This window comes from Podarcis filfolensis (assembly GCF_964270895.1).
Source record: "Podarcis filfolensis genome assembly, chromosome: 2".
Classification (NCBI taxonomy): Eukaryota; Metazoa; Chordata; class Lepidosauria; order Squamata; family Lacertidae; genus Podarcis; species Podarcis filfolensis.
The window spans coordinates 7,916,653-7,940,909 of NC_139605.1; the positions used below are offsets into that span (position 1 = coordinate 7,916,653).

At 49.1% G+C, this 24,257-nt stretch overlaps 3 protein-coding genes across 5 annotated transcripts in view; 2 read left to right on the top strand and 1 right to left on the bottom strand.

Moving 5' to 3' along the window:
• Positions 1 to 24,257, bottom strand: part of LOC310756746 (uncharacterized protein) — a 1,375,527-nt gene that overhangs the window by 243,233 nt on the left and 1,108,037 nt on the right. The gene's annotated exons all lie outside the window — the stretch shown is intronic.
• LOC310756583 (uncharacterized protein) lies at positions 1,132 to 10,867 on the top strand. Of its 2 annotated transcripts, XM_083600889.1 has the most exons (5): positions 1,132 to 1,247; positions 3,547 to 3,703; positions 4,661 to 5,313; positions 6,177 to 6,306; positions 7,929 to 10,867. In XM_083600889.1, exons 2-5 carry the CDS (start codon positions 3,637 to 3,639, stop codon positions 9,356 to 9,358), a joined length of 2,280 nt encoding a protein of 759 aa, XP_083457015.1. In that variant the 5' UTR covers positions 1,132 to 1,247; positions 3,547 to 3,636; the 3' UTR covers positions 9,359 to 10,867. The 2 variants fall into 2 exon arrangements, with proteins under 2 accessions (XP_083457015.1, XP_083457016.1); XM_083600890.1 differs by lacking the exon at positions 3,547 to 3,703 and having other exon boundaries at positions 1,133 to 1,247.
• LOC310756642 (uncharacterized protein) lies at positions 14,820 to 24,230 on the top strand. 2 transcript variants are annotated; one of them, XM_083601114.1, is made up of 5 exons: positions 14,829 to 15,220; positions 17,687 to 18,416; positions 19,490 to 19,628; positions 20,325 to 20,576; positions 22,735 to 24,230. In XM_083601114.1, exons 1-5 carry the CDS (start codon positions 15,183 to 15,185, stop codon positions 23,646 to 23,648), a joined length of 2,073 nt encoding a protein of 690 aa, XP_083457240.1. In that variant the 5' UTR covers positions 14,829 to 15,182; the 3' UTR covers positions 23,649 to 24,230. The 2 variants fall into 2 exon arrangements, with proteins under 2 accessions (XP_083457241.1, XP_083457240.1); XM_083601115.1 differs by lacking the exon at positions 20,325 to 20,576 and having other exon boundaries at positions 14,820 to 15,220.

Sequence of the window (24,257 nt, forward strand, 5' to 3'; positions counted from 1 at the left end):
AAACTTGCTTGCACGTTTACAAAGCTAAGTGGGGTTTGGTATGGTTTCAAATCGGACAGTGGAATGCATGCTGAGTTCCCTGTGTTGCAATCATAGAATCTTAAGAGTTGGAAGGGACCCCATGGGTCATCTAGTCCAACCCCCTGCAATGCAGGAATCTCAGCTAAAGCATCCATGTTTTATCATGTTTTTAATATTCTATTGGGAGTCGCCCAGAGTGGCTGGGGAAACTCGGTATATCTGAAGGCGTGTCTCCACCCCCATCGTTCTGCCCGGACACTGAGGTCCAGCGCCGAGGGCCTTCAGGTGGTTCCCTCAATGCGAGAAGCCAAGTTACAGGGAACCAGGCAGAGGGCCTTCTCGGTAGTGGCACCCGCCCTGTGGAACGCCCTCCCACCAGATGTCAAGGAGAAGAACAACTACCAGACTTTTAGAAGACATCTGAAGGCAGCCCTGTTTAGGGAAGCTTTTAATGTTTGATGCATTACTGTATTTTAATATTTTGTTGGAAGCCACCCAGAGTGGCTGGGGAAGCCCGGCCAAATGGGAGGGGTATAAATAATAAACTATCATCATCATCTTTGACCAAACTGCGGGAGGCAGTGGAAGACAGGAGTGCCTGGCGTGCTCTGGTCCATGGGGTCACTAAGAGTCGGAAACGACTAAACAACAACAACAATCATCATCATCATATTGCAGTGTGGTTGCATTCGACCCTTGGGGATCCCTTCCAGCTCTGTAATTCCATGATCCTTTGTAATAAAAAAGAGAGAAAGAAAAAAAGCAACCAGCCTATTGTGCAAAGCTGGACATTGCAACAAAAAGATGGAACTTTGCAGCCAACCGCCCCGCCCCCTTTGGCTTCTGGCCCCGCCCATCGCCGGCACCTACTCCCCACCCCCACCTCTCGAGGGTGTCCAGCAGGGAAAGCGGACTAAAAAAAGCCTCCCGCGCCCGCCTTACGCGAACCCCGCATGGTTGGTTTGCTTTGCCGCGAGGCGTGCAAGGGGTTAAAGCGACAGAGTGGGCCGTTGCTAGAGAGGCGGGGGCGGGACTCGAGAGCGAGGTCCTGGGGGAGGACCTTTCGGGGGCTGGCGAGTTCCTTCCTGTGGCGGGAGGGGGAGGAGAAAGAGGGGAGTTGCGAGGGGGGGGAGGGGAAGGTTCGGCTTCTGAATTGTGCATCCAGGGATCTGTGGTTTGCACGCACCTTGCAAGGAAGGATTGCAAGCTTGCAATCTTTGCAAAAGGTGAGTGACTGATGGAGGAGAGTTGGGGGAGATGCATGTGCAATTATTATTATTATTATTATTATTATTATTATTATTATTATTATAGATGATGGTTAAGGACAGAATGGTGATGATTAAGGACAGAAATTGCAAATAATAATAATAATAATAATAAAGAGGAGATTTCAGCCAACCATCCATGCCTGAATGATGTAAGAATTCCTGCAAGGACGGTCATTTCCAGAGAGCGGAGCCCTGACAACAAAGAGTCTTGTGTGACCTGGAAGGCTAACGATTTGATGACGGTGTCTGCTTCGGAGATACTGCAGCCCGCTTCAATAGATGCACGAGATCTTATCCTGGAATACAATGCATTCGTGTCCCTGCAGTGCTTCCCTCCCACTCCAGATTATAGCCTATAGGGAAAGCTGCTTCTGAGTAAAGATGCACAGGGTTGCTGCGCTGCCCCCAGTCTGGTGTGGTGGGGAAGAGTGTGGGCCATCGAGCCAGGAAGGTTTGAGGTTTAAATACTTGCTCAGCTCTGAAGATTGCTGCCTCTCCGCCTAGCCTGGCCTCAGGCGGGATTAAATGAATCGTAGAACTGTCAGCGGGAAGGCACACCGGGGTCATCTAGACCAACCCCCTGCAATGCAATCATCTTTTGTCCAATACGGGGTTTAAACCTGAGGTTAAGAGTCTCATGCTCAACCAACTGAGCTATGTAAAAGGCTCATTGTTGATTATTAATCTTTATTCATTACTAAGAATTCTTACGAATGGGCTGCATCTAGCTAACTTGTTCCATCAGCACAAGGATTTCTACCTGGGCAGAGGAACATCCCCCATTCACACCAAGTGTGCACCCTGTGTCGCGAATTCTCCGCAGCACTTTAGCAGAAATGCTCAGAGTCCCAGGTTCTTCAGTGCAGTATATTTATTGTGAGCTATATATACAAATATCTACAGGCTATAATACACGAGCAGTTCATACAGTCAAACAGAGTACCTGGCTGCACCTTAAGGCAAATAGGAAGACCTCTCTCTCTCTCTCTCTGACCACACTCTTCTGCACCACCACACTTACTGATGGACAGGTTTTCCTTTTAAACAAATGACAGCCAATCAACTGACAGCACATTACTGCTGAGTCTTTCTGACCCAGCACTTCCATAGAAAGTATTGCAGGCTGATTGCATCAGCCAGCAAACTCAAGCCTGCAGGCTTACTATCTCACACAGCATTCTGTGAATCCTGACACCCTGCACACTTCCCATATCTGAAGAATAAGTGGGGGAGGCTCCATTGCACAAGTGGAAATACTTGCACTGATGAAATGAATTGGTTGACTACATCCCAATAATAATAATCAATCTAACTGTAATTATTAATATTTTTTATTACAATTGTTTTATGAATTTCCTTCTAAACGACTGTCTCAAGACGATTTACACACAAAATAATTAAAAACAGTTAAAAGACAAAAAAACCAACATTAAAAAAAACAAGACCAAAAGAATCCTAACACGAGTCAAGCAGCAAAAAAAACCCCTAATGCTATTCCAGGTTGCATCAACATCAAGTATAGTGTCCAGATCAAGGGAAGTAAGAGCCTTGGTCAGACGACACTTGGAATAATGTGTCCAGTTCTGGGCACCACAATTTAAGAAGGATGTTGACAAGCTGGAACATTTGCAGAGGAGGGCAACCAAGATGATCAAGGGTCTGGAAACCAAGCCTGATGAGGAATGGTTGAAGGAGCTGGGTATGTTGAGCCTGGAAAAGAGGAGACTGAGAGGAGATAGGGCAGCCATCTTCCACTATCTCAAGGGCTGTCCCATGGAAGGTGGAGCAAGCTTGTTTTCTCCTGCTCCGGAGGGTAGGACTTGAACCCATGGCTTCAAGTTACAAGAAAGGAGATTCTGACTAAACATTTGGAAAAAAACTTCTGACAGTAAGAGCCCTTCGGCAGTGGAATGGCCTCCCTCAGGAGGTAGTGGACTCTCCTTCCTTGGAGGTTTTTAAGCAGAGGTCAGGTGGCCATCTGTCATGGATGCTTTAGCTGAGATTCCTGCATTGCAGGGGGTTGGACTAGATGACCCCCAGGTTCCCTTCCAATTCTACAAGTCAATGATTCTATGATTCTAAGAGGACACTGGCAGTAAAGACCCCATTTGCCCAGCTAGAGATCCTGTTGGAACAAAAAAGGTCTTCACTTGTTTGGGGAAAGCACAGGTCGTATCTATTCATTATTATTGTTATTTTTGGGCATTTTATCTTTCCGAACAAATAAAAGTTCCGTTTCTCACACCCAACCCAGCTGCGTTTAGTAAGAAGACACAGAAGGGGTTGGACCTGGAGTGGAGATAGCCGAGCTGGGCTAAAGTTGCCCTCGATCTGGGGAGAGAAAATGGCTTCGGAGGAGGAGGGGACCATCCCGCTGAGCCTCCAGGAACCTTTTCCAACGGAGTGGGCAGGTGAGAAAATGGGCAGGCAGAAGAACTTCTTGAAAATGATTTACAGATGGTGTTTAACTCAGAGTAGGCTTGCTAAGATGCCTAAGACTGAATCAGATAAGTGCTGGAGATACAATGAGGTCGAGGGTACATTCTTTCATATGTGGTGGACCTGTTAAAGGGTGAAAGTGTATGGGGAAATGATCCATAATGTATTGGGAAAAAATGTCAAAAAGTACTTTCCCCCAAAAAACAGAGTCCTTCCTGTTGGGGATAATTCAGACTGAAATTCCCAGATGTCAAAAAAGGTTATTTATGTATGCCAACACTGTGGCCTGTGTTTTGTTAGCCCCAAAATGGAAAACGAGTGAGGTCCCAACCCAAGAAGAATGGCAACTTAAGTTGACAGAATATGCACAACTCGCAGACTTAACATATACTATAAGAGAATTAGAAGTACATACGCGGGTGGCGCTGTGGTCTAAACCACAGAGCCTAGGGCTTGCCGATCAGAAGGTTGGCAGTTCGAATCCCCACGACTGGGTGAGCTCCCATTGCTCGGTCCCTGCTCCTGCCAACCTAGCAGTTCGAAAGCACGTCAAAGTGCAAGTAGATAAATAGGTACCTCTCCAGCGGGAAGGTAAACGGCGTTTCTGTGCGCTGCTCTGGTTCGCCAGAAGCGGCTTAGTCCTGCTGGCCACATGACCCGGAAGCTGTACCCCTGCTCCCTCGGCCAGTAAAGCGAGATGAGCGCCACAACCCCAGAGTCGGCCACGACTGGACCTAATGGTCAGGGGTCCCTTTACCTTTACCTTTAGGTGTAATAATGGAATACTGAATGGTATAGTTTTTGTAAAATATGCAGGCATTCATGATATGTAAAATGAACCATGGAAAGAGATGAAGGGACATCATTGATATCTTAAGGAGTACTTTAAATTGTACAACAGAAAATGTAATACAAATTATATACAACAGGTGAGAAAATGGCCGATGGAGGGCCTAGAAGACAGACAGACGTTTCTGAGGACACCGGTGTGACCAACCACGTTGCTCTGGTGAAAAACGAAGTGGCTGCCGCATGCGAGGAAGTCTGCGCGAGGGACGTCACGGAGATGGTGGTGATGTCTCATTCGGAAGCAGACGACCCCCGGCTTCCAGACCCGCCGCGCTGGGACGATATATTTTTGACGTCTGTTGAGAAGGCGGTTGACACCCGGCCGGGAAAATGGATGTCGCAGCTCATACCGGGCCTGAAAGAGGAAGGGCCGCGATTTGAGGAGAGGGAAGCGGGCGATTACGGGAAGGTGAAGGCGGCCATCTTGCGGGTCGACGCCATCAGCACCGAAGTCCAGCGGCAGCACTTCCGCCTGTTCCAATACAAGGAGGCCGACGGGCCCCGCGAGGCCTGCAGCCGCCTCTGGTTCCTTTGCCACCGGTGGCTGAAGCCAGAGAGGCACACCAAGGAGCAGATCCTGGAGCTGCTGATCCTGGAGCAGTTCCTGGCCATCCTCCCGCCGGAGAGCCAGAGCTGGGTCAAAGATGGCTGCCCGGAGACCTGCGCCCAGGCGGTGATGTTGGCCGAGGATTTCCTCCAGAGGCAGCGAGAGCCCGAAAGGCCGGAAACACAAGTGAGATATTGGGTCTCTTAAATCTTTCATCCAGGTATAGGCAGCCTCCATCCTGGGAAGCAAATGTGGCCCTCCAGACCTGTCTGTCAGGCCCCCTCCTTGGCCACACTCACTCTCCCCAGGCCATGGGGCGCCAAATGGCTCCTCAAACCAGGGTTACAGTCGCCAAAACGAAATACCTAGTGGCCATTTGTGGGGCTAGACGGCACGAAAGTCGACTTTTTTCAATACGACTTTTTGGTTCCTGAAATCCGTTCCGATTGCGCAGAGAAAATATAATGGATAGAATTCTCAACAGCGCTTGCATTGGATGTAGCCCAAATATCTGAAAGAACATCGCCTTCCCTACAGACCCTCTTGGGTGCTGAGGTTGGCAGAGGGGACCCGCCTGGTTGTTCCTCCTCCCTCAGAAGTTAGTGGGGTGGCAGCCCAGGAGAGGGCATTCTGTGGGGTGGCCCCTCAGTGCATCCTCTGCACAAGCGACCCCCATTGCACAGCTTTCGGAGAACGCTGAAGACCCACCTCTTTACCTTTAGTTTTGACACTCGAGGTGTGTGGGGTTTTTTTGTTCCCAATATTAAATTGCTTTTAATATTGTGTTCTAATCGTTTTAACCCACCTTGGGACCTTACGACAAAGGGCAGGCAATAAATATTTTCCTTAAAAAAATAATAATAACGACCCGTTATTGATAACGCGTGGGATGGGAATGAAGCTGATTTTCCCCATTCTGGCTTGCCAACGGCAACAAGGAGTGGTAAGGGAGGTCTAGGAGTTGCTCAGGGTGGGCTTCAGGGTTCAGGGTGCGGCGTTGCCCACCGCCACACGTGCTGCACCTTTCAGCCTCTTTCCTGGTCTTCCAGGGGCCGGGACTGTTTGAGGAGGCCAGTGAGACGTCCCTGAAGGCCGAAGGAGCTCTCTCGGACCCTGAGCAGAGACAGCAGGGCCTGGAGGTCAAGGAGGAGACTGCTGCGGAGGACAGTTCTTCACGAGGTAAGGTGCCGCTGCGCTCATTTGAATTTTAAAATTGGTTCCTTTGGATGTTGGCATGCACAACATGCTTCCTTTTACCCAAACCATTAAGCAGAGATGGGGGGGGGAGAGAGCTAGAAGAGAAAGGAAGGGGGAGACAGGCTTGGTGAGATGGGAAAGGGAGAGAGACAGGTTGGGAAAGGGTCATAGAATTATAGAGATGGAAGGGACCATGGCGGTCATCTAGTCCAACCCCCTTCAGTGCCAGAATGTTTTTGACCAATGTGGGGCTCAAACCCACGACCCCGAGATCAAGAGTCTCCTGTTATACCGACTGAGGAGAAGAGGGGGAGAGAGGAAAAGGCTGGGAGAGAAAAGAAAAAGTGGGGGGGAGACAGGCATCTCCAACTAAGGCTGGGAGAGATGTCAACCTGAAATCTTGCCAATTAGCATAGGCAGTATTATGCTCATAATAATAATAATAATAATAATAATAATAATAATAATAATTTTTTATTTGTATGCCGCCTTTCCACGGTTAAAAAACCAATGCCCAAGGCGGCTTACAGCATAACAAGATTTACATAATTACAAAAGTCATAAACAATAAATAAACCACATCAAAAAAATAAACAACCAAATGGGAAACAATTTCCACTAGACCCATGGTCTGACTCTATATTAGTTTCTGAACCTCTGAAGTCCCAGAGCCAAGCTGTTGATTTTGATTTTTAAATTTGCTTTGGGGTTCTTGCTGATATTGTGATGATTTCTATCAAGTCTGTGACTGACTGATGATTTGTAATTGTTTCTGGTATGTTTGGAACTGAATAATAATAGTAATACAGTCGTACCTTCATTCTCGAACACTTTGGTACGTGTACGTTTTGGCTCCCAAACCCAGAAAACCCAGAAGTAAGCGTTCTGGTTTGTGAACGTTTTTCGGAAGCCAGACGTCCGATACGGCTTCCGATTGAGTGCAGGAAGCTCCTGCAGCCAATCAGAAGCTGCACCTTGGTTTTTGAACGGTTCCTGGAGTCGAATGGACTCCTGGAACGGAGTAAGTTAGACAACCAAGGTACCACTGTAATTTTATTATTTGTATCCCGCCCATCTGAAGGAGCGTCTCCACCCCCATTGTTCTGCCCGGACGCTGAAGTCCAGTGCCGAGGGCCTTCTGGCGGTTCCCTCATTGCGAGAAGGGAGGTTACAGGGAACCAGACAGAGGGCCTTCTCAGTAGTGGCACCCGCCCTGTGGAACGCCCTCCCAGCAGATGTCAAAGAGAACAACAATACCAGACTTTTAGAAGACATCTGAAGGCAGCCCTGTTTAGGGAAGCTTTTAATGTTTGATGCATTACTGTATTTTAATATTTTGTTGGAAGCCGCCCAGAGTGGCTGGGGAAGCCCAGCCAGATGGGCGGGGTATAAATAATAAGTTGTTGTTGTTGTTGTTGTTGTTGTTGTTATTTGACTGGGTTGCCCTAGCCACTCTGGGCACCTTCCGACTTGTATAAAAGCACACTTACTGCTCACTTGATATGATTTGTGCCATTTTGGACACCGTTCTGTGAGAAAGTGGCATTCAAATAAAACAGACGATTCTGATTATCAGTGCTAATCCCCAAAACTGTTCCTTTTAGGCAACCTGTGCCCTAGTGAGAACAACAAAGGGAGCCCCCAGCCAGAGAACAGGGAGCACGAGGGGCTGTGTGAGGCATCTGATGAAGGCCTTGAGGAGACCTTCCCTCTCTTTGACAAACCGGAAGACCTACCCGAAAGGCCACCGAGATCAGATAAGCCATCGAAAAAGCCGCCCAGGAAGAGGCTGCAAAAATCCATCCCGTTGGCGGGTGGTTACGAAGATCTCGGTGTAGCCGCGGCAGAGAAGGAGACGGGCGAGGGCAAGCCGTCCATGAAGATCATCGTCTATGAAGAAAACTTCAGTCAGGGCTCAGACCAAGCCGGAGAGAAAATTCACAAGTGCTCAGTGTGCGGCAAATGCTTCAGCCTCCGCTCGCGCCTTATCGTTCACGAGAGAACCCACACAGGAGAGAAGCCGTACACGTGCTCCGACTGCGGGAGGAGCTTCAGCGTCAGCTCCAGCCTCATTGCCCACCGAAGGACACACACGGGAGAGAAGCCCTACAAGTGTTCGCACTGCGCCAAGAGCTTCAGTGTGAAGTCGGGACTTATCGCTCACGAGAGAACCCACACTGGAGAGAAGCCGTACAAATGTCTGTACTGCAGCAAGAGCTTCCGGCGCAACTCAGGCCTTGTTAGTCATCAGAGAATCCACACCGGTGACAAACCTTACCAGTGCTCGGTGTGCGAGAAAAGCTTCAGCGACATCTCGAACCTCATCACGCATCACAGGATCCACACGGGGGAAAAGCCGTACAAGTGCTTGGAGTGCGGGAAAAGCTTCAGCCAGAGCTCGTACCTCAACAGCCACCAGAGAATCCACACGGGGGAAAAGCCATATGAGTGCTCTGAGTGCGGGAAAACCTTCAGCGTGAGCTCGCGGCTCAGGAAGCACCAGAGAAGCCACACGGGCGAGAGACCGTTTATATGTTTGGACTGTGGGAAAACTTTCAGTGAAAGCTCAGATCTCCTCGCACACGAGAGGGCCCACACCGGAGAGAAGCCCTACCGGTGTTCGTTCTGCGGGAAGAGCTTCCTGCGCAGCTCAGAAGTAGTCAGCCATGAGAGGATCCACACGGGTGAGAAGCCATACCAGTGCGGGGAATGCGGGAAGAGTTTCAGCGTCAGCTCTCGCCTCAGCGCGCACAGAAGGATCCACACGGGAGAGAAGCCTTTCCAGTGCATGGTGTGCGAGAGAAGCTTCAGCTACAAATCGCACCTCATTACACATCAGAGAATCCACACCGGCGAGAAGCCCTTTCAGTGCTCCGTCTGTGGGAAGAGTTTCCGTGGCAGCTCTAGCCTCGTGGCCCACGAGAGGACACACACAGGGGAGAAACCGTACCGGTGTTTGGACTGTGGGAAAAGCTTCACTCAGAGCTCTAACCTCATTAGTCATCAGAGAATCCACGCAGAAGGAAACTCCTGAAAAATCGGTTGGATGAACCTTAGTAGATAATCAAATCCTCCTCTCTTCCCCTTTTCGTAATAGGACTTGGGTCTTTGGCATTTCGTTAGCGCCCCGTCTTCTCTAGAAGGGGCATTTTTCGGGCAGCTGTGCTGGAATATCGATGCATTATTTCCCGCCGCTACCAGAGTCGGGCACCGATCAATATAAACCCCTTTAAAAGTGAACAGGAGTGTCACAAGCCCACCTAGGCCAAAAGTCATGGCAAATCGCCTACTCTGGGAAGAAGGTTTGTTCCGAGTGCATAAAACGAAGGTGCCTGAAAATGCAGGTGGGGAGAAAGCAAATCTTTCCAAAACACCTGTCATGTCCCGGCCACTTGGCTCTTCTCAATGTGTACCCCTTTTCCAGATAGAGGAGGGAGGAGCCCTCCAGGCTTGGGGTGCTCAGAGTGCTAAGAGAAGCCTTTGAAACCTACAAAGAGGGACCTGATCAGTGGGAAACACCCCATTAGGAGCAAACGAGGGACTGCCCCGCCAACCTCAGTTTGCACCCAGATAGCCCCCAACTGCCAGCCCAGGGGTGGCGCTGCCTGTCGCCTTCCTCCCCTCAATGTTGCTCTTTTAGAACCCAGCAGGGAGGAGGGAGATGGGGACAAAAACGAGTTGGCTTTGCCTGCTGTTGACTCTGTCGTTGGCTGTGGCGCCACCTACTGTTAGGCTCCTAGCGTTCCACCCTACCAGCCACCAGCGAACCTGATTTTGCGTTCCCTGAAGCCAGAACCCACTGCTTTTTGCCTTGATTTCTGTGCTACCTATAAGTCCATCCTGCCACTTGAAATCTCACCTTTTTTTTCCTTTTCTTTTTTGCGGGGTGGGGGAACCAATTCTCAGACTGTACCACTATAGGCTGCAGTGCAGAGGTGTTTTAGATGTGGGAATATTTTGTGCACACCACCTCTCCGCCACGAAAAAAAAGAAAGAAAAATCCTTGCAGGTAGATATGTAGCGTGCAAGTGATACAACTTCGCTGACCTGCTACTTTTCTAGAGGCAGGGCTACACAAAAGCTGAAAGTAATGCTGTCCAGAGTTTATGGCTTGGCTTTGCCGATTGTATCAAAGCGGTTGAAAGTCTGGGACTGGGTAGGTCCTGTTTTATTATTTTCTAAATTGCGAATAGAGAGAGAGAGAATTAGTTTTGAGTCGAGGTGCTTTGTTGAGCGGACCTGGGAGAGAGAAAATGGGGCGGTTGGAATTCCAAACATGGGAAAGGATCCGTGCGTAATAGGGGAGGGGACTCTGATGTGGGTTTTCGAGTTCGCGTTTTTGTTTTTTAACCAGATGGGAAGTGGCCCAGAAAGAGGAGCAGCAGCAGTGTCTGCACACAGGGAATGATTTTGTGCTTGCCAGGGCCTCTCTGAAATCGCCGAGGCTCTGCAGCCGCCTGCATGTTCAACTTCACTCACGGCGCAAGTCGCAGAGAAAGTTGGCTTCCAAATCCAGGATGCTACTTTCACAGGGGACGGCTCCCATTTTTGCTTGTGCTGCGCCCGATGGGAGTCGTAGTTCCGAAACCTTTGGGAGGGCCAAAGTTTCTCCTCCCTCCTTCCTTTGGGGCTCAGTATTCTGGCAACCTCGGGTCCCCCCAGCTGTCGTTCAACTACAACTCCCATCATCCATTGACTGGTCAGGGATGATGGGAGTTGTAGTTGCTTAGATTTGTACGTCACAGATACCGATTGGAAGTCGTGGGTTGGAAGGTGGCAGGGGGACCTTTGGTGCTCTCCCCATGTTGCTGAACTACAACTCCCACCATTGCTTTCTGGGAGTTGTAGTTCAGCAACACCTGGAGGGCATAGCTGTCAAGCGTCCCTTATTTGGCGGGACAGTCCCTTATCCCAGCGCCATGTCCCGCTGCTGTCCCTTATTGATGATGTCCCTTAAATTCCCCGGGTTTCAAAGGAAGCAGCTCCTCTCCCTCCCTCCCTGCCGGCCAGGGAGGAGGGAGGCTCCAACTGTGTTGCTTGGCTGCATTGCTCACCCAATAAGGAGTCTAAGAACGACTGGGGGGTGGAGCTTGCATGCCTTGTGCCACTCAAATCGGCCGCGTTGCCTGGGGACTCGCCTTTGCTCAGCGCTTCCCAGCAGAGAGGTGACGGTGGTTTTCCTTGCTGCATCCCCTTTGCCGGGTTGCTGCGCTGTGGGAACCACCACTTGAGACTTCGTTTGGCTGCTGGTTGACTAAAATCCCTTATTTTGGCTGCTGATCCCTTATTTTCGAGACCGCTGGTCCCTTATTTTCAAATCTGTAAGTTGACAGCTATGCTGGAGGGCCCTGTGCTATCCTCTCTCATCTGTTCTCAAGTCTCACCAAGGTATGTGCAACAGAGCAGATTGAACCCGCTGGTTTCGCCCTGCAGCAATATCCCCCTTTGCCATGTGGCACAAAAATCATGTTCCTAAATCTCATAGTCACTGGGAATTTGAAATCATGATCTAGAGTAGAACAGACTTAAGCCAGATTTCTCAAACCTCACACTCTCCAGAAGTTGCTGAACTAAACTCCCATTTTTCAGCAATTTCTATTTTTGGGGGGATAACCATTACAAAGCTTTTGGTATTTTTTTTGGCATAGTTTAAATTCAGATTATTATTATATGTTCAGTTGGGCATGTTAATGCATAAAACTTTTCATATTTTTTTAACGTAATCCCCTCCTGCCCCCAAAATCATATGTAGCAACTAAATTAAGAGTTTCCAGCTGTGAGCTGCTCAAATCTGTATAATCTTCTTCAACCTTGCTGTTGGACTACAACTCCCATCATCCCTCATCATTGGCCAAGATGGCAGGGGATGATGGGAGTTGTAGTCCAATATTTGGGCGCCCAAGACCAGAGGACACTGGAGTCAGCCTAAGTGTGGCATCGCCCACAAATGAACTTATTGTGTGGCTCATCCCTTTGTACTCCTTTAACGAAATTGAATTTTTCATTATTAAATTTGTGAGAGGTTCCCTTGAAACCGCAAGAAGCAGGCCTGGCCGTCAGCCATGTTTGCTGGGTCTGATGAGAGTTGTCAAGCGACATTTGGTGGGCCAAAGATTTCGCACCTCCGCAATGACATGAACCTCCTCCTGAAGAAAAATGTTTTATTTTCCATGCTGAAATAAAAGTTTCACCCACCTGGTGGTGTTGGGGTTTTTTGGGTGTGTGGGTGTGTGTGTGTTTTATTTCAATTAATACTTTTTGGTGGGGGCTATTAAAGTAAAGTAAAGTAAGGGACGCGGGTGGTGCTGTGGGTTAAACCACAGAACCTAGGACTTGCCAATCAGAAGGTCGGCAGTTCGAATCCCCGCAATGGAGTGAGCTCCCGTTGCTCGGTCCCTGCTCCTGCCAACCTAGCAGTTTGAAAGCACGTCAAAGTGCAAGTAGATAAATAGGTACCACTCCGGCGGGAAGGTAAACAGCGTTTCCGTGCGCTGCTCTGGTTCGTCAGAAGCGGCTTAGTCATGCTGGCCACATGACCCAGAAGCTATGTGCCGGCTCCCTCGGCCAATAAAGCAAGATGAGCGCTGCAACCCCAGAGTCGGTCACGACTGGACCTAATGGTCAGGGGCCCCTTTACCTTTATTAAAGTAATGTGATAGAAATAAACAACAGATTTTCCATCGTTCCCTCTTTGTCAGATGGTTGGGCTGCGAGATTAGTTGTGAATGTAGCCGCAACAGTGGTAAAACAAAGTCCTTTGTGTGGCGCAGAGTTAATCTGTGGAACTGCCTCCCACAGTATGGCTGGCTTCCAAAGAGGATGGGGCAAATTCACGGAGGAGTGGGCTATCAATGGCTAGTAACAAAAAGGGAGAGGGTTCTCGTTCTCAGGTCCTGCTTTCGAGTTTCCCACAGGAATCTTGTTGGCCAGCGGAGAACAGAATCCCCCTCAGCTCTGCAATTCTCTGATTCCATGACTCATAGGAGCCAACCCCTAGGGGCCTTTCTTGCTCTTTGGCCCCCACAATAAAATAAAATTGATGAGCATTGCCATTTGAATGTTGTATGTGCACCGCATCATCCCAAAATATATTTTATTCAAGTTGGCACCCTTGCCATGACTAGTTGGGCCATTGAACCCTGATCCAGCAGGTTCTTAAATATTATTATTTAATAGGGATTTCCTGGACATTACTGGGATTTTAAATGTGGAGTTGATGTCCGGGGTGGTGGGAATTTCTGAAAGGTGGTGCCTTGTCCTGGATCTGTCCTGGCTAGTCAATCGAAAAAAATGCCATTTTTGTAGAAAAGAGCTCAACAAACTGGGGGGTTGTCTTAAAAAGCTCAGTAACTTTTAGGGTGTCCTGGTTTTTACTTTCTGAAATATGGCGACCCTATACAGTGGTACCTCGGGTTAAGTACTTAATTCGTTCCGGAGGTCTGTTCTTAACCTGAAACTGTTCTTAACCTGAAGCATCACTTTAGCTAATGGGGCCTCCTGCTGCTGCAGCGCCGCCGGAGCACGATTTCTGTTCTCATCCTGAAGCAAAGTTCTTAATCTGAGGTACTATTTCTGGGTTAGCGGAGTCTGTAACCTGAAGCGTATGTAACCTGAGGTACCACTGTATCTAATAAATGTGTTAACTGCTTTATCTTGCAACCACACTGGCAAACGGGACATAAACTCCACACAGGTACGTGAAAACCAAGAGGAAAGAGAAATACATTGGAAAAAATCCCACTCACACACAGAGCACTGGGGGAAACCTCTTCAGGTAGGGAACCCCCAAAATGACCATGAATTTGGGAGCAGAGAAAAAGGTGGGAGTGAGTGTCTGGGGAAGGGCCAGGGGGAAGAGACCCTGCTTTCCATGCATACCTGGCATCTTCAGGTATGGCTGGGACAGAAGGTTGCTTTGAAATCCTGGTGAGCGCCTGCCAGTCCGTGCAGGCACTACTGAGCTAGGTGGACCAATGGTTTTACTACATCCCTGTAAAAGAAGAGGACCGCCTGCTTTGCCTTGGCGCCTCCAGGTAGGGCTGAAACATGGGAAAGTTGCTGCCAGTCCGTGTGGGCAATACTGAGTCCGGTTGGATGCCATGGTTTAGCTCAGTACCGGGGCAGCCTGCTGTGCTCCATATGCGCAGCATTTCCAAAGAGGTGAGGACGTCACCGGTTTGGAACTACCGCTGCCGGCCCGTGCAGGCAACACTGCTCTAGGCGGACCACTAGAGAGCATGCGCCTGTGCGCAATGAAAGGTAGCGGCTCCTTGGCCAAAGAGGGAAGGGGAAAGCATAGGGCGGCTTGGTGCTCTCACTTCCGGCTCCCAAGTGCCTGCGCTGCCATATAGGGGGCCAAAGGGATGGGTGGGTGTTTCATACAGAATATCAGACCCGCTTTCCCCCCACTTTCTTCATCGGTTGTCCTTCCTGTTCAACGGAGAGCCAGAAGTAGGGGCTGCTCCCCCAAAAGGCCCCCTGGCAGGTGGAGAAATAAAAAGGCTTTTGCACCAGGTGCAGAAAGTAGGAGCTTTTTTGGGGTGGGCGCAGAGCCAGGATTTGGGGAGGGGGATCCCTTTCCCTCTCTCCCTCCCTCCCTGGAAATGGCGATCTGGAGGTTAGAAAGGACGCCCCTCCGCAGAACTGCCTGCCATCCATGCCGGCTTCACTCCGGAGTGAGCCGCGCGTTGTGCAATGGAAACAAAGCGCGCCTCCGCTTTGATGCGTCCTCCTTTGCAAAGCTGGGCTGAGCTTTCCTCCTCCTCCTTCTCCTCCTCCTCCTTCCAGCCCTCCTCCGGAAACTGGTTTATTTTAATTACGCTCTCCAGCTGGGAGTTGGTCGCAGAGGACACCTTTGCATGCATAAGGTCCGGGGTTCAAATTCCGCCGCCTCCAGGTAAGGCTGGGAGCGGGCTCATCCTCCCTCCCCCGCCAGCTGTATTGGGGAGCGGCTGCCGGTCAGTGCAGACGGTGCTGAGCTGGGCGGACCTAACGGTGGATCTCCGTAGGAGGCGGCTTCCTGCGCGCTCCTTGGGAAGGGGGTTGAGGTTCAGTGGGTAGAGCATCTGCTCTGCATGCAGAAGGTTTCAGGGTCGATCCCCGGCGTCTCCTGATAAGCCAGATCTCCTTATCTGTAGAGCCGCTGCCCGCCAGTGTAGGCACTATTGAACTAAATGGACTCAATTGTGGGCTTGGGAAGTCCGTGGAAGGAACAGGGACGGGGTGAGTGGGAGTGCAGAAGCAGGAGGCACCCTGGCTGGGAAGGAAGGAGGAGGCAAAGGAGCGGGTGTCATAACAGTTGGTTTCGTAATAAGTTTCCAAAACTGTAGCTGTGTTATAGTTTAGTCCAGGGCGTATATTGTTGTTGTTTAGTCGTTTAGTCGTGTCCGACTCTTCGCGACCCCCTGGACCAGAGCACACCAGGCACTCCTGTCTTCCACTGCCTCCTGCAGTTTGGTCAGACTCATGCTGGTAGCTTCAAGAACACCATCCAACCATCTCGTCCTCTGTCGCCCCCTTCTCCTTGTGCCCTCCATCTTTCCCAACATCAGGGTCTTTTCCAGGGAGTCTTCTCTTCTCATGAGGTGGCCAAAGTACTGGAGCCTCAGCTTCACGATCTGTCCTTCCAGTGAGCACTCAGGGCTGATTTCCTTAAGAATGGAGAGGTTTGATCTTCTTGCAGTCCATGGGACTCTCAAGAGTCTCCTCCAGCAACATAATTCAAAATAATCAATTCTTCGGCGATCGGCCTTCTTTATGGTCCAGCTCTCACTTCCATACATCACTACTGGGAAAACCATAGCTTTAACTATACGGACCTTTCTTGGCCAGGTGATGTCTCTGCTTTTTAAGATGCTGTCTAGGTTTGTCATTGCTTTCCTCCCAAGAAGCAGGCGTCTTTTAATTTCGTGGCTGCTGTCACTATCTGCAGTGATCATGGAGCCCAAGAAAGTAAAATCTCTCACTGCCTCTATGGTCTTCGTTTTTTTGATGTTGAGCTTCAAACCATATTTTGCACTCTCCTCTTTCACCCTCATTAAAAGGTTCTTTAATTCCTCCTCACTTTCTGCTATCAAGGTTGTGTCATCTGCATATCTGAGGTTGTTGATATTAGGGCATATATTGCTAGACTTCAATTCCCATCATTCCCATGCTGGCCATGGCGGATGAGGGTCATCTAGTCCAACCCCCTGCAGTGCCAGAATCTTTTGCCCTAGTGCTCACAGCCAAAAACATATTGGGTTCAATAGGGTTGCCAAAGTCTTTTTTTCCTGGACGCCTGCCCTCTTTCTACCCCCTTTACAAATAAAAATAAAATTGCCAAGTTTGTAAAGCTGAATTTGCACCAGTTAAATGTGGGCTTCCTGCAGCAGACCCAATTTTGTGTGGCTGCCATTTGTAAATAGTTATAGTACAGTTGTAAGTTAATACTGTTGTTTTTTAAAAAATAGTTTTTATTGAGAATTTCAACATAACAAATTATCAAAACATATCTTCATGATTTCCCCCCCCCATTTCCCCCTCCCCCTCCCCAAAAAGGAACCCTCCCTCCCTCCTCCCCAGACTTCCCTCAGTTCCTCTCTCTGATTTTTCAACACATATTATTCTCTGCATATTATCAAATTATCAAGATCCTTAAATCATCTGTCTATTATGTTAACAATCAATAAATTTGTGTATGTTTATTCAAAGTAAGTTAATGTTGTTATAATGTAATAATAATGGGGAACCCTTGGCCGAAGGTCAAAGGAAAATGGAAAAGCCTCCCCATTGTCTTTTCGTTCACAAATCCTGTCTTAAGGGTATGTCTCTGTATGAATAGGGTGAGTCTGTGACCTGGCTCAGGAACCAAGCATTTGTCATTACAAAAGACTAGCCAGGCTTCCCAGGTAATCCAATCAAGTGACCATTAACAGGTAATCTGCCAGACAGGACATAAACAACGCACTCAGATTTCTGTTGTAGACCGCCTTTTCTGTGATGTATGTATGATGTTTCTGGAGGTGGTCTTGGACTCCAGGGCAGGCAATTTAAAAAGTCTATATAAGGGCGGGCACACCTTTGTTCTGGGTCCTCCTGCGTGTGAGGGGAGCACCCTGTTGCAACGGTTCAATAAAGATCAGGCTTACTAGCTGCTTTGCTTCTCAATATTCTCTGGTTGGCTTCTGTTATTTTCTCCTACCGATAGGGAACCCACTTAAGGACTCTATATGGGCTCTTGGATACCCCATAAGGGAAGAAGGGCAGATCTTGTTTACAACATCTCTCATTTCTGCTTTTTCCCTCACAGGAGAAGTGCCTTGGCTTGTGGCAGCCTCAGCCGCTGTTGCGCCTAACCCCATTCCCCTCTTATTTGACCTAGAGACTGCGAAAGAGTGACTGGCGAGGAAATGGACGTCGTGCCGCCTGTGTGGGAAAGGGTGGCAGGAGCAGGACATGCCCCCGGCCCTAGAGGACAAAACCGGAGATCTGGAGAACAGATTAAGCAGGAACCAGAGGACAGGCTGCACCGGCACTGGGATGCCCAGCTGCAGGAGTTCCTGAGGACCCTGGAGTCTCCCCACTCTGGCTGGGGGGTCCCCCAGTTGCCGGAGGAGCCCACCCCCTGGGACGACGTCAAGGGCTTCCTGGCCTCCTTCGAGCGAGTGGCCAAAGCCTGCCGGTGGCCCAAGGTGGAGTGGGCGGCCCGACTCCTGCCGGCCCTCAGCGGGGAAGCCGAGCGGGCCGTTAGCCGGCTGGAGGGTCAGGACAGAGAGGATTATGGGAAAGTGAAGGCGGCCATCTTGCAATGGGACAACTTCCGGAGGGAGACTCGGCGCCAGCGCTTCAGGCACTTCTGCTACCAGGAGGCCGAGGGGCCGAGAGGGGCTCACCGCCGGCTGCTGGAGCTTTGCGACGGGTGGCTAAGGGTCGAGAAGCACACCAAGGAGCAGATCCTGGAGCTGCTCCTTCTCGAACAGCTCCTGACCGTCCTGCCTGCGGAGGTGCAGGGCTGGGTCAAGGGACGGAGCCCAGAGACCTGCTCCCAGGCGGTGGCCCTGGCCGAGGATTACCTGCAGAGGCAGCCAGAGGCCGCAAGGCAGCAACCACAGGTGAGGGGGATCCTGAGCAGCCCGGGATCAGGGCAGGGCAGATTTTCACCTGTCCTGATGTAGAAGGGAAGAGGTCCAGATGGCATTCTGTGGTGGGAAATTTTCCCTGTCCATTTCTGGAAATGTATTTTTCCATAAAGAGGGTGGCAGAGAGAAGGGGGTGGTAGAAAAAAACGGGCATCAGAACATTTACCAGGAAACCACGTTGCTGTTTTTCCCCTTAATATTCCCAGGTTTTTGAAACAAATCTCATGAAATCACCAATGTAAATACAGTGGTACCTCGGGTTACAGACGCTTCAGGTTACAGACTCCGCTAACCCAGAAATAGTACCTCGGGTTAAGAACTTTGCTTCAGGATAAGAACAGAAATCATGCTCCGGTGGCACGGTGGCAGCAGGAGGCCCCATTAGCTAAAGTGGTACCTCAGGTTAAGAACAGCACGGACCTCCGGAATGAATTAAGTACTTAACCCGAGGTACCACTGTATCCATGAGTTCATAAGGTGTTCTCTGAAGCATTATACATTGTAGGGTTGCCATGTTTCAAAAACTTTTGGCAAAATTGTTGAGCTTTATTTTCTTTTTCTTTTTTTCCTTTTTGACCAAAGCTGAGCTATTTTGAGCTATTTTTAAGGAAATTCTAGACTTCCAAGGTGGGTTGCCCTACGTCTGGATTTTTGGGGACTTTTAAACAATTTGCGCCTGGACACTGCTTCCGACTGCAGTACTCGGGCTATGTCCTGGAAATTCCGGATGTATGGCAACCCTAACATATTGCTGCATATTGGAATGAGGGGGGGTTATGTTGTGTACATTTAATGTATGCCTATATCAGTTTTTGAAACACCTTGCAAAATCCAAAGCTTTGCTGTAATTGCTCCAATCATCACCTTTCACTATTCTCGTGCATGGCTGCACATCCTTCACATACGTTGATTTGACCCTTTCTTCCAATAAGTAAGTGCTTCGGTTTCAGTGGCTCTGAGCTGACATTGGAGACATACATAGGAGTCATCCTCTCAGTCTCATCTTGTTTCTCCACCCTAAAAAGATATCCTTGGTGCAATTTCAGGGGCTGATTCCACCACAAGAAGAGGCGGCGGCTGCGGCAGAGTCTTCTGAGGCAGAACAGACTTCGTCTGACCTCGGGTGGAGTGTGTTTGGCCAGCGGGCCAAAGAGGAGCAAGTCAGGAGGGATGCTGAGCTGTTGGGTAAGGTTGCTTGTGGGTTTAGATTTTGGGCTTGTGGGGGTTTGTGGTTTGGCTTCAGCTATGGCTGTATTCACACACACACACACACACACACACACACACACACACACACACCCCGGAGCTGCTACTTTTATATTACAGGAATTTGAAGATTCTTAAATCTTTTTTTAGAAAAGAAAAACCGTATTTTTCCATGTATAAGACGCTCCATATTTTTAGGGACTCCAATTTAAGAAAATGGGGGGGGAGATTGCCCCATGTATAAGACAACCCACAGTTTGTTATTTTTTATATGCATTTTTTAAAAAATGAACCGCTTCTAAATATTTTAACCTTTTATGGACAATGTTAACGTTTCTTGTAAACCTCTTAGAAAAAGTTGAAATAGGCACCAGGCGAGACTCTGTGGGGAGGGAATCTCAGGAACTGCCACAGACCCCTGTCACAAACAACTTAGGGACGTCAAACAACTGATCTAAACTGATCTAAACAGCCGAGAGGGTCAGTAGGGAAGGAGACACCCTCCCAAATATTTGGGGCCTAAGTCCCAATCCATTCAAGGCTTTAAACACTAGTGTGAGCGCCTTCAGTTAGCCCTGGAACTGGCAAGCAATGGCAATTTCCTGGTCTTCGTTCCTTAATTCCACAATTCCATTTACGCCCAAGCGAATGACCTCCCCTGCTTCTTTCCTCCAGCAAAGAAAGGTTGGATGAATGTAAGGAAGGAGGAGAAATGTGCAGAAGAGGATTTGAAGGAGGCAGATCCAACTGGAACATCTGCGGAGCCAGAGGAAGAGGATGTTTCCCCAAATCACAAGCAGGGAGGCCTCCCAGAAAGTCAGCTTGGGCAAAAGGAGCAGCAGGAATCTTGTCTGGAGAGCAATGAACAAACCTTGCTTTGTGGAGGAGATGACACAGAAATCGCTGCCCAGCGACAAACCCGCCCCGGTAAGAGACAGGATGAAGGGTTAGGGAACTACTGTTTTTTGTCAAAGCGACATCCCCTCGAAGGGTGATCTTTTGGGGGATGAAGCCAGTGATTTATTCTGCAAGGTGCAACTGGAAAGTTGGGTGAATGGTCACAGAAATCGGACGGCGAGAAATATTTGAACACACGGGCCTTATAGGCCTTCAAAGTAAGCCGCCTTGGATACATTACACCGCTGACAACGTTCGTAGAACTGTTGGAAACTTCTGGATAATAATAATAATAATAATAATAATAATAATAATAATAATAATAAATTTATTTATATCCCGCCTTCCCCAGCCGAAGCTGGGCTCAGAGCGGCTAACAACAGTAAAAACAACACAGTTTACATAAAATCACAATCAATTAATTGAAATGCATTCTAAAATCAATTCATTCTAAAATGAATTCAGAGTCAAATTAATGGCAACCATTGGGCTAGAGTTCTATGAGGATTACAGAAGACCTGGTGCCTTGGCCAAAGGCCTGGTGGAACAGCTGGGTCTTGCAGGCGCTGCAGAAAGATGTCAAGTCCCGCAGGGCCCTAGTCTCTTGGGACAGAGCGTTCCACCAGATCGGGGCCACAGCTGAAAAAGCTCTGGCTCTGGTTGAGGCCAGCCTAACCTCCCTGTGGCCCAGAATCTCCAAGTCCTCTTTTTGTACTGCTTTCCGTTCCCGCGTCACAGCAGCTTGGGCGTGTGAAATGTTGGGAAATCTGTGCCCTTTCAGATTTCAGTTTTGGAAAAAGGAAGTAATCCGGTGGGGCCAGATTGGGAGAATATGGAGGGTGGGACAACTCAGTAACCTCAGTAACAATTTCACGCAGTGTATGCAATTCTTTCGCCATTGTTCCGACGGACAAACACCGATCCCACATCAATAACTCACAAACTCTGTTTACATTTGCCGCCGTTCTGCTCGTCGGCGGTCTGCCAGACCTAGGCTCATCTTCACGGAAATGCTTCAACCACTCATATACTGTCTTTCAAGTTGCAGTTTCATCTCCGTACACAATTGTGAGCATTTCGTGGGTTTCTGATGCCGATTGTGTGTTTGAATATTTCTCACTGTCTGATTTCTGTGACCGTTCACCCAACTTTCCAGTCACACCTGGTATTTAAGAAAATTTAGGGAGCCCAAGCTAGAGGTGGGCAAGGCCAGAGCCAGAACTGTTTACGGAACTTCCCCTTTATATTTTATTTTTATCCCACACACTGGGTAAACATCTTAATCAAACTATCCACTACAGCCCCATGGTCTTGTTTATGGTACATCGCCGTTCAGACCCAGCAAGTGCATAGATAGACAGATACAAAATTTGGGTAATTTTTTTTTGCCCCAACACGCACCACTTTACACTTTAGTAAAAAATCACAGGTCACAAAGCCCATCCTTGGGTAACTCTTTCATAGAATTGTACAGTTGGAGGGATTCCCAATTGTTATCTAATCCACCCCCCTGCGTTGATAAATAATGGCAGGAAATGTTTCTTTCCTAGGTTATTACACTGTAGTGTGTAATTTTTTTGGTATTCTTGCAATAGCTTTTCACTTTTCACCAATTCATGTATGATTTTTACTAAGTTTTCTATTTTACAATTTGAAATATTCATTAAACAACCTTAAAATTTGTTTACACTGTAGAATTTACAGTCGTACCTTGGTTTTCGAATGGCTTAGTTGCCTAACAAAACGGCTTCCAAACGCCGCAAACCTGGAAGCAAGTGTTCTGGTTTGTGAACATTTTTTGGAAGCCGAACTTCCGACGCAGCTTCTGCTTGAGTTCCGGAAACTGCTGCAGCCAATCGGAATTGGCGCCTTGGTTTTTAAACTGTTTTGGGAGTCGAATGGACTTCTGGAATAGATTAAGTTCAAGAACCAAGGTACCACTGTATTTTAATGCTGCCAACATTTTCAAGTGTACATAGTTCCCCCCATATATTCAGTAAACATTTCCCAATCTTCTATAAACGTATGTTCTTCTTGCTCTCTTATTCTATATGTTAGATCCGCAAGCTACGCATATTCCATCAGTTCTTCTTTAGGTGGGGCCTTTCTCCAGTTCAGACCCCACGAGTCTTCCCCTTAGTGAAGACTAACAAAACGGCTTTGGGTGGTTTTTTCCCCATTCCGACAGGTTACGATGACCAGTCGAGGGAGTGTGACGAGAAATACGGCCGACTGGACTGTCCAGAGGTCCGGCAGGATGGCGAGCACCCGGGAACAGCAGCGGAGAGCGTCTCTCGGCCCAGACGCGAGAGGGCCCCGCTCCAAGAAGAGGCTTTCCGGTGCGGCGACTGCGGGAAGAGTTTCAACCGCAAGCAGAACCTCCTGAGGCACAATCTGACCCACACGGGGGAGAAGCCCTTCAAGTGCGCCTACTGCCCCAAAAGCTTCGTCCAGGTCTCCGACTTGACGCGCCACGAGAGGACCCACACGGGGGAGAAGCCGTTTGGCTGCTCCTTCTGCGAGAAGCGCTTCAACTGCAACTCCAACCTGCTCATGCACGAGCGCATCCACACGGGCGAGAAGCCGTTCATGTGCCTGTCGTGCGGGAAGACCTTTGTCCAGATCTCCGATCTGACGCGCCACGAGCGGACCCACACGGGCGAGAGGCCGTACGGCTGCTCCTTCTGCGAGAAGCGCTTCAGCTGCAACTCGCACCTCCTGGTGCACCAGCGGATCCACACGGGTGAGAAAAAGCCGCACCAGTGCACCACCTGCGGGAAGAGGTTCAGCTACCAGTCGGTGCTGCTGGCGCACATGACAGTCCACACGGGCGAGAAGCCCCACGCCTGCCCACACTGCGGGAAGCGCTTCCATTCCCGCCCAGGCCTCATCCGCCATAAGAAGAGCCACGCGGGAGAGAAGCTGGCGCACAAGTGCTCCCTTTGCGCAGAGAGCTTTGGCCAGCGGCAGCAGCTCATGCTCCACGAGCGGACAGTGCACGCGGGGGCCAAGCGATACCATTGCTCGGCCTGTGGGAAGAGCTTCAACACTCACACCACCCTGGCTAGGCATGAAAGGATTCACAAGGGGGGAGCCACGTAATAATAATAATAATAATAATAATAATAATAATAATAATAATAATAAATTTTATTTATACCCCACCCTCCCTAGCCTAGGCCGGGCTCAGGGCGGCTAACAACCAATAATAAAACAAGCTGAATGAATACAACTTAAAAACAAGATTAAAAGCCCAGGGGTAGCCCTACATATCGGGGAGACCACCTCCTTCCCTACAGACTCTCTGGAGTGTTAAAATGGGCAGAGGGGACCCTGCGCTGGGAAGCCCCTCTGCCGTCAGACGTTTGGTGGGTGGCAGCCTGAGACAGGGCCTTTGCAGCAGCAGCCCCTAAACTGTGGAATTCCCTCCTCACATCTGGCATCTTTGTCGTGCAGATTTCATCATCGGCCAGAGGTGCAACATCCAGTCTGTTCTATAGGTATATCATTTAAAGCTGATTTTAACCTTGTATTTTTATATGGCTGGATATAAGGGCGTGGCGAAGGGCAAGTGAGAAACCAAATAAGTAAATAACTGTGATAATGTATTTTGCACGTGTGTGTGCTGTTGTGAACCTGTACTTGTTTTTTTTCCTCCCTAAATGAGTATTTCCTAGAGTAAAAAAAATAATACAATTGCCTTGGGAATTT

Bases quoted from the DNA above. Each gene is read 5' to 3' on its own strand.
- LOC310756583 (XM_083600889.1), top strand. From the start codon at position 3,637: ATGGCTTCGGAGGAGGAGGGGACCATCCCGCTGAGCCTCCAGGAACCT. The intron at 3,704-4,660 runs GTGAGAAAATGG...TATATACAACAG, and splicing joins TTTTCCAACGGAGTGGGCAG to GTGAGAAAATGGCCGATGGA. The intron at 5,314-6,176 runs GTGAGATATTGG...CTGGTCTTCCAG, and splicing joins CCGAAAGGCCGGAAACACAA to GGGCCGGGACTGTTTGAGGA.
- LOC310756642 (XM_083601114.1), top strand. From the start codon at position 15,183: ATGCATAAGGTCCGGGGTTCAAATTCCGCCGCCTCCAG. The intron at 15,221-17,686 runs GTAAGGCTGGGA...TATTTGACCTAG, and splicing joins TCAAATTCCGCCGCCTCCAG to AGACTGCGAAAGAGTGACTG. The intron at 18,417-19,489 runs GTGAGGGGGATC...GTGCAATTTCAG, and splicing joins CCGCAAGGCAGCAACCACAG to GGGCTGATTCCACCACAAGA.